At 41.5% G+C, this 13,000-nt stretch overlaps 1 protein-coding gene across 9 annotated transcripts in view; it reads left to right on the forward strand.

Moving 5' to 3' along the window:
• The window catches only part of XPO7 (exportin 7), an 88,435-nt gene that overhangs the window by 55,101 nt on the left and 20,334 nt on the right, over positions 1-13,000 (forward strand). For all 9 annotated transcript variants that reach the window (XM_045397993.3, XM_045397994.3, XM_074000416.1 and 6 more), the window contains exons 6-13: positions 323-427; positions 2,007-2,172; positions 3,698-3,771; positions 5,998-6,117; positions 7,650-7,796; positions 8,563-8,735; positions 10,583-10,776; positions 11,524-11,629. In XM_045397993.3, the coding sequence (XP_045253928.1) occupies positions 323-427; positions 2,007-2,172; positions 3,698-3,771; positions 5,998-6,117; positions 7,650-7,796; positions 8,563-8,735; positions 10,583-10,776; positions 11,524-11,629 (1,085 nt within the window). The remainder of the gene's footprint in view (positions 1-322; positions 428-2,006; positions 2,173-3,697; positions 3,772-5,997; positions 6,118-7,649; positions 7,797-8,562; positions 8,736-10,582; positions 10,777-11,523; positions 11,630-13,000) is intronic.

The following is a 13,000-nucleotide window of genomic DNA, read 5'->3' on the forward strand; positions in this document are numbered from 1 at the left end:
ATGAAAGTAATTATCAATAATGTCTGCCAACAATTTAAGTTTTACCTCCCTGAATACAAAGGAAAATAAGAATTTGCAGCAGAGATTATCTATCCTTTTGTTTTCCTTCTGTAAGCTAGAGAGAAAGGATACCCTGGCTATTAGCAGTTTACTATCCTACATCCTTTCACTAGATATGGTTTCACAATAATTTAAATGCTAAAAATGTATTTTATGTTTATGTTGCTCTTACTGGAAATCCTTCTAGCTTATTTGAAGTCTACATGAAAAATTCTTTTTTTGCAATTAATTCTTTGCATTGGTTTCTTCTTTTTCTGCACAGGCAGACACCACCCATCCTTTAACCAAGCACAGAAAAATAGCCTCTTCTTTTCGCGATTCATCATTATTTGATATCTTCACACTTTCCTGCAATTTACTAAAACAGGTGAGCATGTAGTTTGGGTCATGTTTCCCAGTTTCTTTTGAAAGAATGAGAATAGATGGGAATTTGTTAAATGTCAGCTTGTAACTGACCCTATGAGAGTTTATGCATCTCTTTAATCATCATCTCTTACATAAGACTCATAGAGGTGTTGAAGGAACTGGTCAGAGTGACCACTGAGGTTGGAGAAATGATTATCACTTCCCTATTTCAGATCAATTCCTCTAGGTAAAGAGAAGTAAGTGAGCACTTATCCCATACTCCTATCTTAAAGGGATCTGGTTTACCTAACTCAAAGTTTGAAGTTCTGTTGTTGTTGTTTTTATAACCACATAAAATATTTCTATATGGTGTGAAAGCATGTTAGTTTTATGGTGTTTGGATTCTTAGTGCTCTGAAAGTAGGTTCAGACTACATTGTTAGCATACAGAAATCAGGCTGGTTCTCCTGTCCCCCGCTGAGTTAAAAGCAGCACATAAACAAGCAACATCTGTAAGGAAAAGTAGATTTTGAATTTTTAACATCCATTTGGATTTAATAACCTGGAGGGGTAGACAGTATCACATAAGGAAATTACCTGTGTTAAAATTGAAAGTTGGTGTTTCAGTTCATTTATTGATAGAGCTGAACTGAGAAAGAAGTGTTAAGCTGGGAGTTCCACACAGTTGCAGCACAGCTCAGATGCTTTGTCCCTATAGAAAGCTAAATAGGGTTGGCCTCTGGCTTTTTGTTCATTTTTGTAGTTTTGTTCTCATTTTCCAACATTTCCCAATTTTAGTTTTAGAAGCCAGTTTGTATTCTTTCTGTTATTCCAGTTAACGATATTCATCTTTTTCCTCAATTACTTAGTTTTACCTTAGAATTCCCAGATAATCCTCAGGTTAAGCAAAGCTGCCTAGCAAAAGCTGTTGCACCCCCTGGAGGGGAAAAGCTTTTAAGAAAACTAAGGATTGAATCCTCCTTACTGATACCATCAGAACAAATAATTAGCCAGCCAGTCACGAAGGCTCAGCTAGTGTAACCTTGGAAGGGACAGGCACGGTAGCTATGGCCAGTCCTCACCTGTAGTCTGCAGGTACATTGCAGATGAGTAAATAAAATTCAGTGATGATTTTAATTCTGGTTTGAGAGATTTTTGGTAATAGTGGTTGTAAAAACAAGGAAAGAAAGTAGGGCAGGGTGCTACTTTCTCAGAGCTCCCTCCAGAGTTTAATCCCTGCCCCGTCTAGAAATAACTAGGATCTCACATGCCAATAAAATAATCACAGGAGCCATATTACTTCAGAATTCTCTGTGACCATTATGTCTACATTGTGTGAGGAATAAGTGTAAGTGTTAAAACGGGGCTTTCTTTAAATACCAACTTCATGTTTTTATAGTAAATATGTTTTAATAGTATATAAGGAGCCAGGTATTTTCATAGTAACAGGTGATAGAAGTACGGTATCTTTGGAGAGAAGGGGACATTTTACTGTGCTCCCACATAGCCCTCCTTTTCTGACTTAACAGCCTTGTCGAGTCTGGTAGCAAGCTGGGAAGAGAGGAGTGATTTTGGGGGCTCATTATGTGGTAATTTTTACAGGCTTCAGGAAAGAATCTAAACTTGAATGATGAAAGTCAGCATGGCTTGCTCATGCAACTGCTCAAGCTCACTCATAACTGCCTCAACTTTGACTTCATCGGCACTTCCACTGATGAGTCTTCAGACGACCTGTGTACAGTGCAGATTCCCACCAGCTGGAGATCAGGTAACAGAACTTCCTCCACCTCAAAGGCTGTCACTCCCCTACAGAGTGTCTGTAGGATGATCTAAAGAACTCCTGGCAACCCCTGTGTATTCTTTTTTTTTTTTTTTTTTTGAGACGGAGTCTCGCTCTGTTGCCCAGGCTGGAGTGCAGCGGTGCGATCTTGGCTCACTGCGAGCTCCGCCTCCCCGGGTTTACGCCATTCTCCTGACTCAGCCTCCCGAGTAGCAGGTACTACAGGCACCTGCCACCTCACCCGGCTAGTTTTTCGTATTTTTTAGTAGAGACGGGGTGTCACCATGTTAGCCAGGATGGTCTCGATCTCCTGACCTCGTGATCCGCCTGTCTCGGCCTCCCAAAGTGCTGGGATTACAGGCTTGAGCCACTGCACCCGGCCAACCCCTGTGTATTCTGAGGGAGAATTGAGAAAAAATTTGAACGTCTTTTTTGTTCGTTTGTTTTTTAAAGACAGGGGCTCACTCTGTCACCCAGGCTGGAGTGCAGTGGCACGATCACAGCTCACTGCAGCCTCAACCTCCGGGACTCAAGCAGTCTTCCCGTCTCAGCCTCCCAAGTATCTGGAACTACAGGCACATGCCACCACACCCGGCTAATTTTGTTTGTTTATGTTTTGTAGAAGTGGGGTCTCACTATGTTGCCCAAGGTCGTCTTGAACTCCTGGGCTCAAGTGATTCTCCTACCTTGGCCTCCCAGAGTGCTGGGACTACAGGTGTGAGCCACTGTGCCCGGCCAGTAACATCTATTTTATAATGTAGGGGAGGTTGTTGGAGTGATCTTATAGATCTGCCAGTGTCAAAGAACTTTTAAAATTGCTGATTAATAATAGTTACGTATTTCACCTTGCGTTAATTGCCCAGAGACTTCTGTAATCTAGTTAGGATAATAACTGTCTTTAAAAACAAAATCAAACAGAACAGCTTGTTCTTAGTTTGTCTTTGTATTCCAGAAGGATAAAAGTTTTGAATTCTTTTTATGGACAGAGGTGTTCAGATTAAGTTCTCAGAGAATTGAAAGAATGAATCTGTTTCTTAGAGAAGCTAAAATAGTACTTTCAAAAAAAGAAAAGAGGCTGGGCGTGGTGGTTCACACCTGTAACCTCAGCACTTTGGGAGGCCTAGGCAGGCGGATCACGATCTCAGGAGTTCAAGACCAGCCTGGCCAACATGGTGAAACCCTGTCTCTACTAAAAATACAAAAATTAGCCGGGCATGGTGGCACGTGCCTGTAATCCCAGCTACTCAGGAGGCTGAGGCAGGAGAATCGTTTGAACCAGGACCCAGGAGGCAGAGGTTACAGTGGGCTACAGAGGGAGACTCCGTCTCAAGAAAAAGAGAAAAGAAAAAGGAAAACCGAAAAGCCCCTATTTGCTTATCACTTCCAAACGAAATAAATGCTCTGTAAGATAAGTAGGCATAAGGATGTGCTCCCTGATGTACAGTGCTGGAAGTATGCCAGCGGCAGTGTTCATCCCTAATAAAGTGATGTCTTTTGTCTTTTTCTTCCCCAGCATTCTTAGATTCTTCAACCCTGCAGCTGTTTTTTGACCTGTATCATTCCATCCCTCCTTCATTTTCACCTCTGGTGAGTCAGGACTACTGTTTCTTAAAGCAAACCTATTTCTAGAAGATAGCAATGGTGAATGAGCCTTACCTTCATTTTGTTTTATAAAATTATACAAGTAAAGCATAGAAATACTAGGCTAGTTATCTAGTCTTTTGAGATTAAGCTTGTAGCCTAAAGGTTCTAGCCATAAAGTCTTAATTATTTTTAAATTATTCCTGTCTAAAGGCCAATTCCTGCAGATGGTCAAGCTCTTTTGGGTCTCACCGTGTATCTGACTTTATGCTGTTCCTGAAATGGCCACAGGCTAGCACCTGGGGATTCACCTAATACTGTCTAGTTGAACTATTAAGATTGTCCTGACTTAGAAAACCCCTCAGGTGTACGTTAGATTGTCATAAATGGAAACTATAATGGGAAGGCTAATTTGCATACTTACCCTGAATAACATTTGAAAGCTATTGGGAATGATGTATTTCTCTTTTAAAGCCATAATTAACCTAAAACCTCAAAATTCATTCAGGTTCTAAAATACTGTTGGTCTGGTATTTCAGATTGTTGGTGTAAATTACTGGTTGGTGTTGTACACAAAATATATAAAGAAAACAGAGTGAAGTAATGAGTGGTATGCGTAGTGTTTGTGCAGTAGAGGACTTTTCTGGTCATTGTAGCACTTCTCCAAATTAATATAGACCTTTATGGTCGCTGAAACATGATTTCAGTGTTGTTGGATGTATCGTTAAGGTTACTGCAAGAAAAAGTAGAGGGATAATTAAGAAAGTACTTGTTGCAAAGGTGTGGTTAAAATGAAGGGACACCAACACGGGGTGGTGGTGCATGCCCCTGGGGCTGGCAGTAGTGGGGAGCCTCAAAGGGCAAGTGAAGGAAATCTGGAGAGAGTTGAAGCTGTGGCTTAGAGGAGGGCTGGACAACAAGAACCATGGCCATCACTAGAGAAACTCTGCCACCACATAGCCAGGTGGATGGTCAGAAAAGGGGTACCATCTTCCCTCTGCCCTCTGATCTCCTGCTGGTGCTTTCCATTGGTTGAAGTCAACTAGAAGCCAGAGGCAAGGGAGCTTGGCTGCTGTCCTCAACAGAGGTCAGCCTCCTAGGGAATAGGGCAGGGTAGAGAAGGGTCAAAAGCAGATCTAGAGGGGCAAACACAGAATATAAATATCTAACAGCAGGAACAGGGGGAAATGTCTTCAGGGATAAAGCTGGCTTGTGTTTTTTTGTTTGTTTCTTTGAGGCAGAGTTTTGTTCTTGTTGCCCATGCTGGAGTGGAATGGCACAATCCATGGGTTCAAGTGATTCTCCTGCCTCAGCCTCCTGAGTAGCTGGAATTACAGGCATGAGCCACCATACCCAGCTCATTTTGTATTTTCAGTAGAGACGGGGTTTCTCCATGTTGGTCAGGCTGGTCTCAAACTCCCGACCTCAGGTGATCTGCCTGCTTCAGCCTCCCAAAGTGCTGGGATTACGGGAATGAGCCACCACGCCTGGCCAAAGCTGATTTTTTTTTTTTTTTTTTTTTTTAGGGCCCAGATATGTTTATTTCTTTCTTTTTCTTTTCTTTTTTTTTTTTTTTTTTTTTTGAGATGGAGTCTCTCACTGTTGCCCGGGCTGGAGTGCAGTGGCACAATCTCGGCTCACTGGAGCCTCCACCTCCTGACTTCAAGCAATTCTCCTGCCTCAGCCTCCCAAGTACCTGGGGTTATAGGTGCCCGCCACCATTCCCAGCTAATTTTTTGTATTTTTAGTAGAGACAGGGTTTCACTATGTTAAGCTGGTCTCAAACTCCTGGCCTTGTGATCCACCTGCCTCAGCCTCCCAAAGTGCTGGGATTACAGGTGTGAGCCACCGCGCCCAGCCGATATGCTTATTTCTTTATAGCATGTATTGATATAAGCACATAATATCTACATGTCAAGCTCAGATTAGCCAAGAAAACTAAATCTAAAACTTTAAAGTATAAATTGCTTGATATTTTTAAGGGTGAAGTAATATATCTTAGCAAGAACAAAGATGCCATTGGAGTGGTCAAAGGAATTTGTACCTAAAGGAATTTCCAAACTGAATTTAAAGGGCTGCTATGGTCTGGTTGGATCTATGCTCTTTTCTCTTTTTAAAATAATGTTGTTTCAGATATCCTAAAGAAGGATATTGTAGGAGGTGGAACGTTTCTGGTGAAAATAACTGTACAGTCTTTTTAATCATTGTGTTTGGGTTCTGCCCTGCGTTTAGGTATTATCCTGCTTGGTACAGATTGCCTCAGTCAGAAGATCCCTGTTTAACAATGCAGAGAGGGCCAAGTTTCTCTCTCATCTTGTTGATGGTGTTAAACGAATACTGGAAAACCCACAAGTAAGTTTATCTGAGAATTTACATATGTATAGGATTAGTGTGCACCCAGCTGTTATGAGTCAGAAGGAAATCCATCCCAAGGTCCAGTAAATAATTCAGACTGTTGTTCTTCAGGGAAGACTGATGTGAATCTCTATTTGTAGGCCAGTTCTGAGAGCATTTGCCCAAAAGAGGAGCTTACATCCTCCAGCTTCAGAAATGTAGGAGTTACGGGAAAGAATCACTTTGCTATAAGGAAATAAGGAAGAAGCTAGTCATTTTTCCCCCAAGAAATTAAGAATCTAACATCGCCAGGCACAGTGGCTCACACCTGTAATCCCAACACTTTGGGAGGCCAAGGTGGGCATATCACTTGAGGTCAGGAGCTCAAGACCAGCCTTGCCAACATAGTGAAACCCTGTCTCTACTAAAACTACAAAAGAAATTAGCCGGCCATGGCGGCACGTGCCTGTAATCCTAGCTACTTGGGAGGCCGAGGCAGGAGAATCGCTTGAACCCGGGAGGCGGAGGTTGCAGTGACCTGAGATCGTGCCATTGCACTCCAGCTTGGGTGACAGTGAGACTCTGTCTCAAAAACAAAAAAATCTAACATTTGCTTTTTGATTTTGTTTACCATTTTTAAAAAATGTTTATTGGTAACCTAAGTATATAGGACTGCTTTTAGGTGGGAAGGAATATACTTCTTTCAAATGTTCATTTCATAACTCGATTGCCCTTTTTGTCTTTTGAAGTCCCAGTGATTCAGTATTTTTTTGAAAGTATCACTTCTCTACACTAGAAGAAAATTAAAAAGCAGTTTATTTTAAAATATACTCAGTTTTGTCCCTCTTTTTAAAATTCATTCATTCATTCAACAAATTATATTGAGTACCTACTCTGTACCAGGGATACACCGGTGAACAAAACAAAGTCTTATTCCACATATGCCAACAGAGGAAGACATATCAGGAAACATACAATTAAATATACTGGTAGAATAGATTTTAAAATATCTGTAATATTTGTTATAACTATATCATATAAACAATATATGAATAAATTACAGTAAGTGATATAAATATATGAAACATTTGTATAACTTTGCTAACTATTGGTTAGTTTTGCTTAAAGATCAGTTTGACAGATGTGGAAATGAAAATTTCATTAGATTCCTTTTGTTGGTAGCAATCAATAAGCAGACAAGCTAGTCACGTCTTAAGTCGTGCCCACTTCTGCCATAATGAGCTTTACTGCCTCAGTGTGATCCTCCTGGGCTTCTGTTTCAAACTCTGTCCATTGAGGCTAATAATGTCATCTCATGGAATTATTATTGTGAACATATGAAATAATAAATGTGACTGTCCCTTTTCAAAGTGACTTTTTAAAAAATTGTTTCTGAACATTATATAGACGTATCATTCTGAATCATGACCTGCAGCCCAGAAGTTAAAAAGTAGATTTTACCCCTTCCCCCATGCCATCTCAAGTATACATCATTCTTGAAGTATGTTGTCACATTTTACATTTTTATTTTTCTCCTCTGCTATTGACAGAGTTTATCAGACCCAAACAATTACCATGAGTTTTGCAGACTACTGGCCCGATTGAAGAGTAACTATCAACTGGGAGAACTGGTAAAGGTGGAAAACTACCCTGAGGTCATCCGATTGATAGCCAACTTCACAGTGACCAGCCTACAGGTTTGTCCTTGATTACGTGTGTCTTCCTTCCTAAATACTGTAATCTCTTCTCTTGCTTGTTGGTTTTAACCATGTAAGAATATATTTTTTTTCTTGGCAAAGGTAACCATAAATACAGTATGGCCTTGCAGAGTAGTTACTATTGTGGCCTGTGATTTATATTTACACAAGTGCAAGTAGTGTGGGGAGAGGAAAATGTGGGAATTACTAGGATAATACTTAGATTCATCCCAGAGAGAATTCCCTCATAGTCACCCCAAAAAAGCCAAGGTTGGAACAGGGAGCTAGACAGAAGAGTAAAAAGAGAGTTGATGCCCTATCTTTCTTAGTCGTGTAATATAGAACAATGGGTCTCACATTTTATGGCTTGTATCACAGTCATCTAGGGGACTGATGAAAAAATATAGATTCTTGAATCTTATCCCCATAATTTCTGGTTCACTAGGTCCTAATGGTAGAGCCTTGGTGTGTCTAACAATTTCTTCAGGTGATTCTCATGCATATTAATGTTTGAGACCCACTTATACATGGCTTTCCTTGTGGTAAGGCTTACACAGCCAGCATAGAGCAGCCCTTCTCATTAGATGCTTGCTCTCTGAAATACTAATAAACACATTTAACTAGTTGTCATACACAGACCAAAGCCCACAAAAGTCTATCCTCTTTTTTAAAAAAAGAAAAAAGTCTTTATCTTCTGTGTTGATAGTATGGGACTAACATGTACAGAAATGAAAAATGTGCCTTCTGCTTTTCTACTTTTCTTTAGCACTGGGAATTTGCTCCAAATAGTGTGCACTATCTTCTGAGCCTGTGGCAGCGTCTGGCAGCCTCTGTGCCGTATGTCAAAGCCACAGAGCCCCACATGCTGGAAACTTACACTCCTGAGGTCACCAAAGCCTACATCACATCCCGGTTGGAATCTGTGCACATCATACTGAGGTAAGGAAACTTAGCCTTATTCATCCCCGCACCAGTGGTCTATTGTCACACTTCCTAGAGATCAGACACCCCATTGGCAAAAAGGTACTCGAAGGTTGTCTCATTGGAGCTGCTGCTGTTCATGATTCTTTTTCCTTGTCAGCAGAGTAGCCTGAGAGCATAAAGCCTGATAGAATGGTCTTGTTGCTTGAACCTTTATATTCTATTCATATTCCCCCTTTTCACTGTCCATAGCAATATCTTTGAATACCGAGTATATCCATATGTTTGTCCTTGTCGCTGTTTTTCTTTCAATGTGAGAAACATTTATAAGATATAGATGATAAGAATTATAATGTGTAACTTATAGGTGCTTAATGTGAACTCCTAAAGAAATAAGTGGATAAAGATTACACAATCTAGTTGTCAATTCTAATGCCAGAGCTAGAACACATAAGAATTCTAAGCCCCTGATCACTGATTGCATTACATTCACACATAGTTTCTGTCTACATTGACTTAACTGAACCAAAAACCCGTAGCTAAAGAAGTGTCAAGCCCTTTCAAAAATGACCTATATTAAATGAAATTATCCCTGTTTAGATAGCTTTCTTCTTTTCACTGGCTGTTTGTCAAGAGAATTTACTTGGAGTCTAAGGGTCTGGGGCCTTTTTAAGTTGGATTCTTAATTTGCTTAGCCCCAAGTGCATTGAATAGTCGTGAGTTATAGTCTTAACTGTTTATGACTTGAATCAGTTCAAAATCTGAGTATTCATGAAGTTCACCAGCAGGCCTTCTCCTGTCATTTCCATAGCTTCCACTCCTGAGGATTCAGCTGGCTTTAGTGAGGCATTGTTGGGGAGTGGTTATATGTTTGTAGGCTCTGGGGCCAGATAGCCAGTTAGTAGCTGTGTACTCTTGGACAAGCTGCTCCATTTCTGTATTTGTAAAATTCAAATAATAATAGGCCTACCTCATAAGATTCTTACAAGGATTAAATTAGTATGACCTGGCGCAGTGTGTAGCACGTGGTAAGCACACAGCTAGTTTTAGTGCTGCTGCTGCTGCTGCTGCTCCTGCTGCTGCTGCTGCTGGCATTATCATACTGCAGTGTAACAACAGAAAAGCTCCTCAGTGGACAAGATGTTAAAATCTAGGAGCTGGCAGATAAAGCAAGACCTAGTACAGGTCCACAATGCCTTGTCTGCAATTCCAAAGTCAAAGATGTGACAAAAGAAATTTCCTCATCAGTTTGGCATTAGAATTCACTTGTTACAAAACTGGACAGGAGTTGGTATGAGACCATTTATAGTTTTTTTTTTAAATCCTACTTCGTATGACCATTTATAATATTCATAAGTTTTGCTATAGGAACGTTGAGTTTGATGTGCCACAAAGCCCATCAAGGGTTTTATATGATGTGGTAGAAGCATCATACTGCCTTCCTCCAATCTGAACAGTTCTGAATTCCAAGACACATCTGGCCACAATGGCCTCCCACACAAGACTGTGTACTTATCCTATAGTTTACTATAGTCAGGAACAAGCGAAAGACTAAGAGTCAAGAGGTCAGAGAGGTGAGAAGGGCAGGACTTTGAGGTTTAAGGCAGAAAAACATTAAGAGTTGAGAATTCAGATAGTAAGATTTGACACCAACAAGCAGAATATACCTAAGGGAGACTGATGCTAGGGCGAAGACATTGGCCTTCTGCCTCATTAAACATTCTTCCTTGGGAAAAAGTAATGTTGGGATGTAGGTCTCTACAGTCGGAAATGGTGGCTAAGTGAAGAAGTCAGAGAGCTGCTATAATGGGGAAATCAGTAGTCATATTTTAAGAGCGCTGCCTTCCTTCTTCCCTTGGGAATAGAGATGGCCTGGAAGATCCTCTGGAGGATACGGGGCTGGTCCAGCAGCAGTTGGACCAGCTGTCCACCATTGGGCGTTGTGAGTATGAGAAGACCTGTGCACTCCTCGTGCAGTTGTTTGACCAGTCGGCCCAGTCGTACCAGGAGCTGCTACAGAGCGCCAGCGCAAGCCCAATGGACATTGCAGTGCAGGAGGGTGAGTGTGCAGCATGCTGGGAACTCAAGACCTGTGAGGAGATATTGTCCAGTACCCTTTCACTCATTGCCACCTCTTTCCTACCTCCCTGCAAAAGGATTCTTTCATCATCAGTTACCTCCATATGCACAAAAATCTTTATGAATGAATAAATCCCTCAGGGGACTAGGGAAGAAGAACTGAAATCACATCTGCAGTGGGATTTTGTTTTACGAGATGAAGTCTTGCTATGTTGCCCACGCGGGCCTTGTACTTCTTGGCTCAAGTGATCCTCCTGCCTCAGCCTCCCAAAGTAGCTGGGACTACAGGCATGTGCCACCACACCTGGCTCCTGTCTACTTTTTAATGCCCCACAGCACAGCTGGGACCAGGCCGAGAGGTTTATGACTACTAAATAAAGGCCTAGGGGAAACAGGGAGATAAGTACAGACAGTAACCTGGGCTTCCTCTTTTCACCAGGCCTGGCTGGTGTTTGTAACATAGCACTGTGCCCAGCTTGGGTGTTTTAACTCTAAGGAAATACTACACTAAAAATAATGGCCTTGTCTGATACAGGAACGTTGGTTACCTAACGAATTTCCCCCTTAGCATTGCTCTTAACCAAAGCAGAGAAGTAGCCATTCTCTGTAAGAAAAGTAAGACTTTATGGTTTCACCATAGTGTTCTTAAGATTAAGGAAGTTCAGAGTGAGGAATGTCTTCAAGAAACTATCACTGGAGGTGACACTGGGTCTGTCTCCTGCTGTAGGAAGGCTGACATGGCTGGTTTACATTATTGGAGCAGTGATCGGTGGCCGGGTTTCTTTTGCCAGCACTGATGAGCAAGACGCCATGGATGGTGAGCTTGTCTGTCGGTAAGTGCTCCCTACAGAAGCTTTCCACTCCACCTCGCTGGCACTTCTCCACTCCCCGATAGGGTCCTCTCCACTTACAGAACATAATCTTAACATGCTAACTGCCCATGAGACACAGCTTTCAAGCCTTTTATAAGTGCCGTGATAACTCTGCCTATGATCTTTACTTTAAAAACAAAAACAAAAAAAAAACCCAGTAATTCAGCAAGGAAATAATGGATACAGAATTAGGAAAACTAAAGCAGAGATTCTCTGTTAGGTCTGTTTAAGAACAATATCTCAGAGTTAGTAAAATATGGATTGCTTTTGCCATCCCAAAATAAGTCTAAAAGGAAACTGTAGTTCTTTAAAGTTCACCAGCGATGGAGTTACAGAGTTCCTACAGCCTTTCAAACCTCTTGGCCATGCATTTCAAGTTATTTTGCATCTGTGCAGTTCTCATTTTATCAAAACTTTTTAAAAATTTTTTTGGAGATGGAATATCGCTCTGTCACCCAGACCAGAGTGCAGTGGCACTATCTCAGCTCACTGAAGCCTCTGCCTCCGTGTCGTGGGTTCTCCCAGGTTTGAGCGATTCTCCCAGGTTCAAGCGATTCTCCTGCCTCAGCCTCTCAAGTAGCTATGATTACAGGCACATGCCATCGCATCTGGCTAATTTTTGTATTTTTAGTGAGACGGGGTTTCACCATGTTGGCCAGGCTGGTCTCGAACTCCTGACCTCAGGTGATCCACCTGCCTCGGCCTCCCAGACTGCTAGGATTACAGGCATGAGCCACTGCGCCTGGCCTTCTATATATATATATATATCTTCTGAAAATCCTCATTTGTTTCTTTCCACCCCCATTTTGTTTATCAGATGCCCATTTGCCCAGAGGTCCCGTAATCCTGACAAAAGTCTCCGTAGCATTTTCCCACTGGCGTTTTTTGAAGAGTTGAGCAAAGCTTTAAGTAAGAATGAAATCTAATGCTTTCTGATTCTGCAGCCCAGTTCAGTACTGTGTGTGTCATAATTTTAGTTCAAACAATGTCTTGCAGACTGGTTCTGAGCTTGAGTGTAGCAACACAATGATGGAGTCTCATTCACTCATGGTGTGTCACAAATAGTTAACTATTCCCACACTCAAATGTCAAATGACTCACTTATTATGACATCTGTATTTGCATTCACTCACTTGCATTCCCGTATCCTTTCTTTTGGGGAGAGGGTACAGAGAAAAGGGATGAAGTCACAGGTAGCATTTCTGCTAGTAATCCGTGGAAGTGTTACCTACCTGTGAACATCATCCTTCATGTGTCACCATTCCTTTCATGGCTCTGTGAGAAAAAAAGATGGAAAACTCGTGGTCTAGTCCTGTCTCCCTCATTTATATA

The sequence above is a fragment of the Macaca fascicularis genome, chromosome 8 (assembly GCF_037993035.2).
Source record: "Macaca fascicularis isolate 582-1 chromosome 8, T2T-MFA8v1.1".
Taxonomy (NCBI): Eukaryota; Metazoa; Chordata; class Mammalia; order Primates; family Cercopithecidae; genus Macaca; species Macaca fascicularis.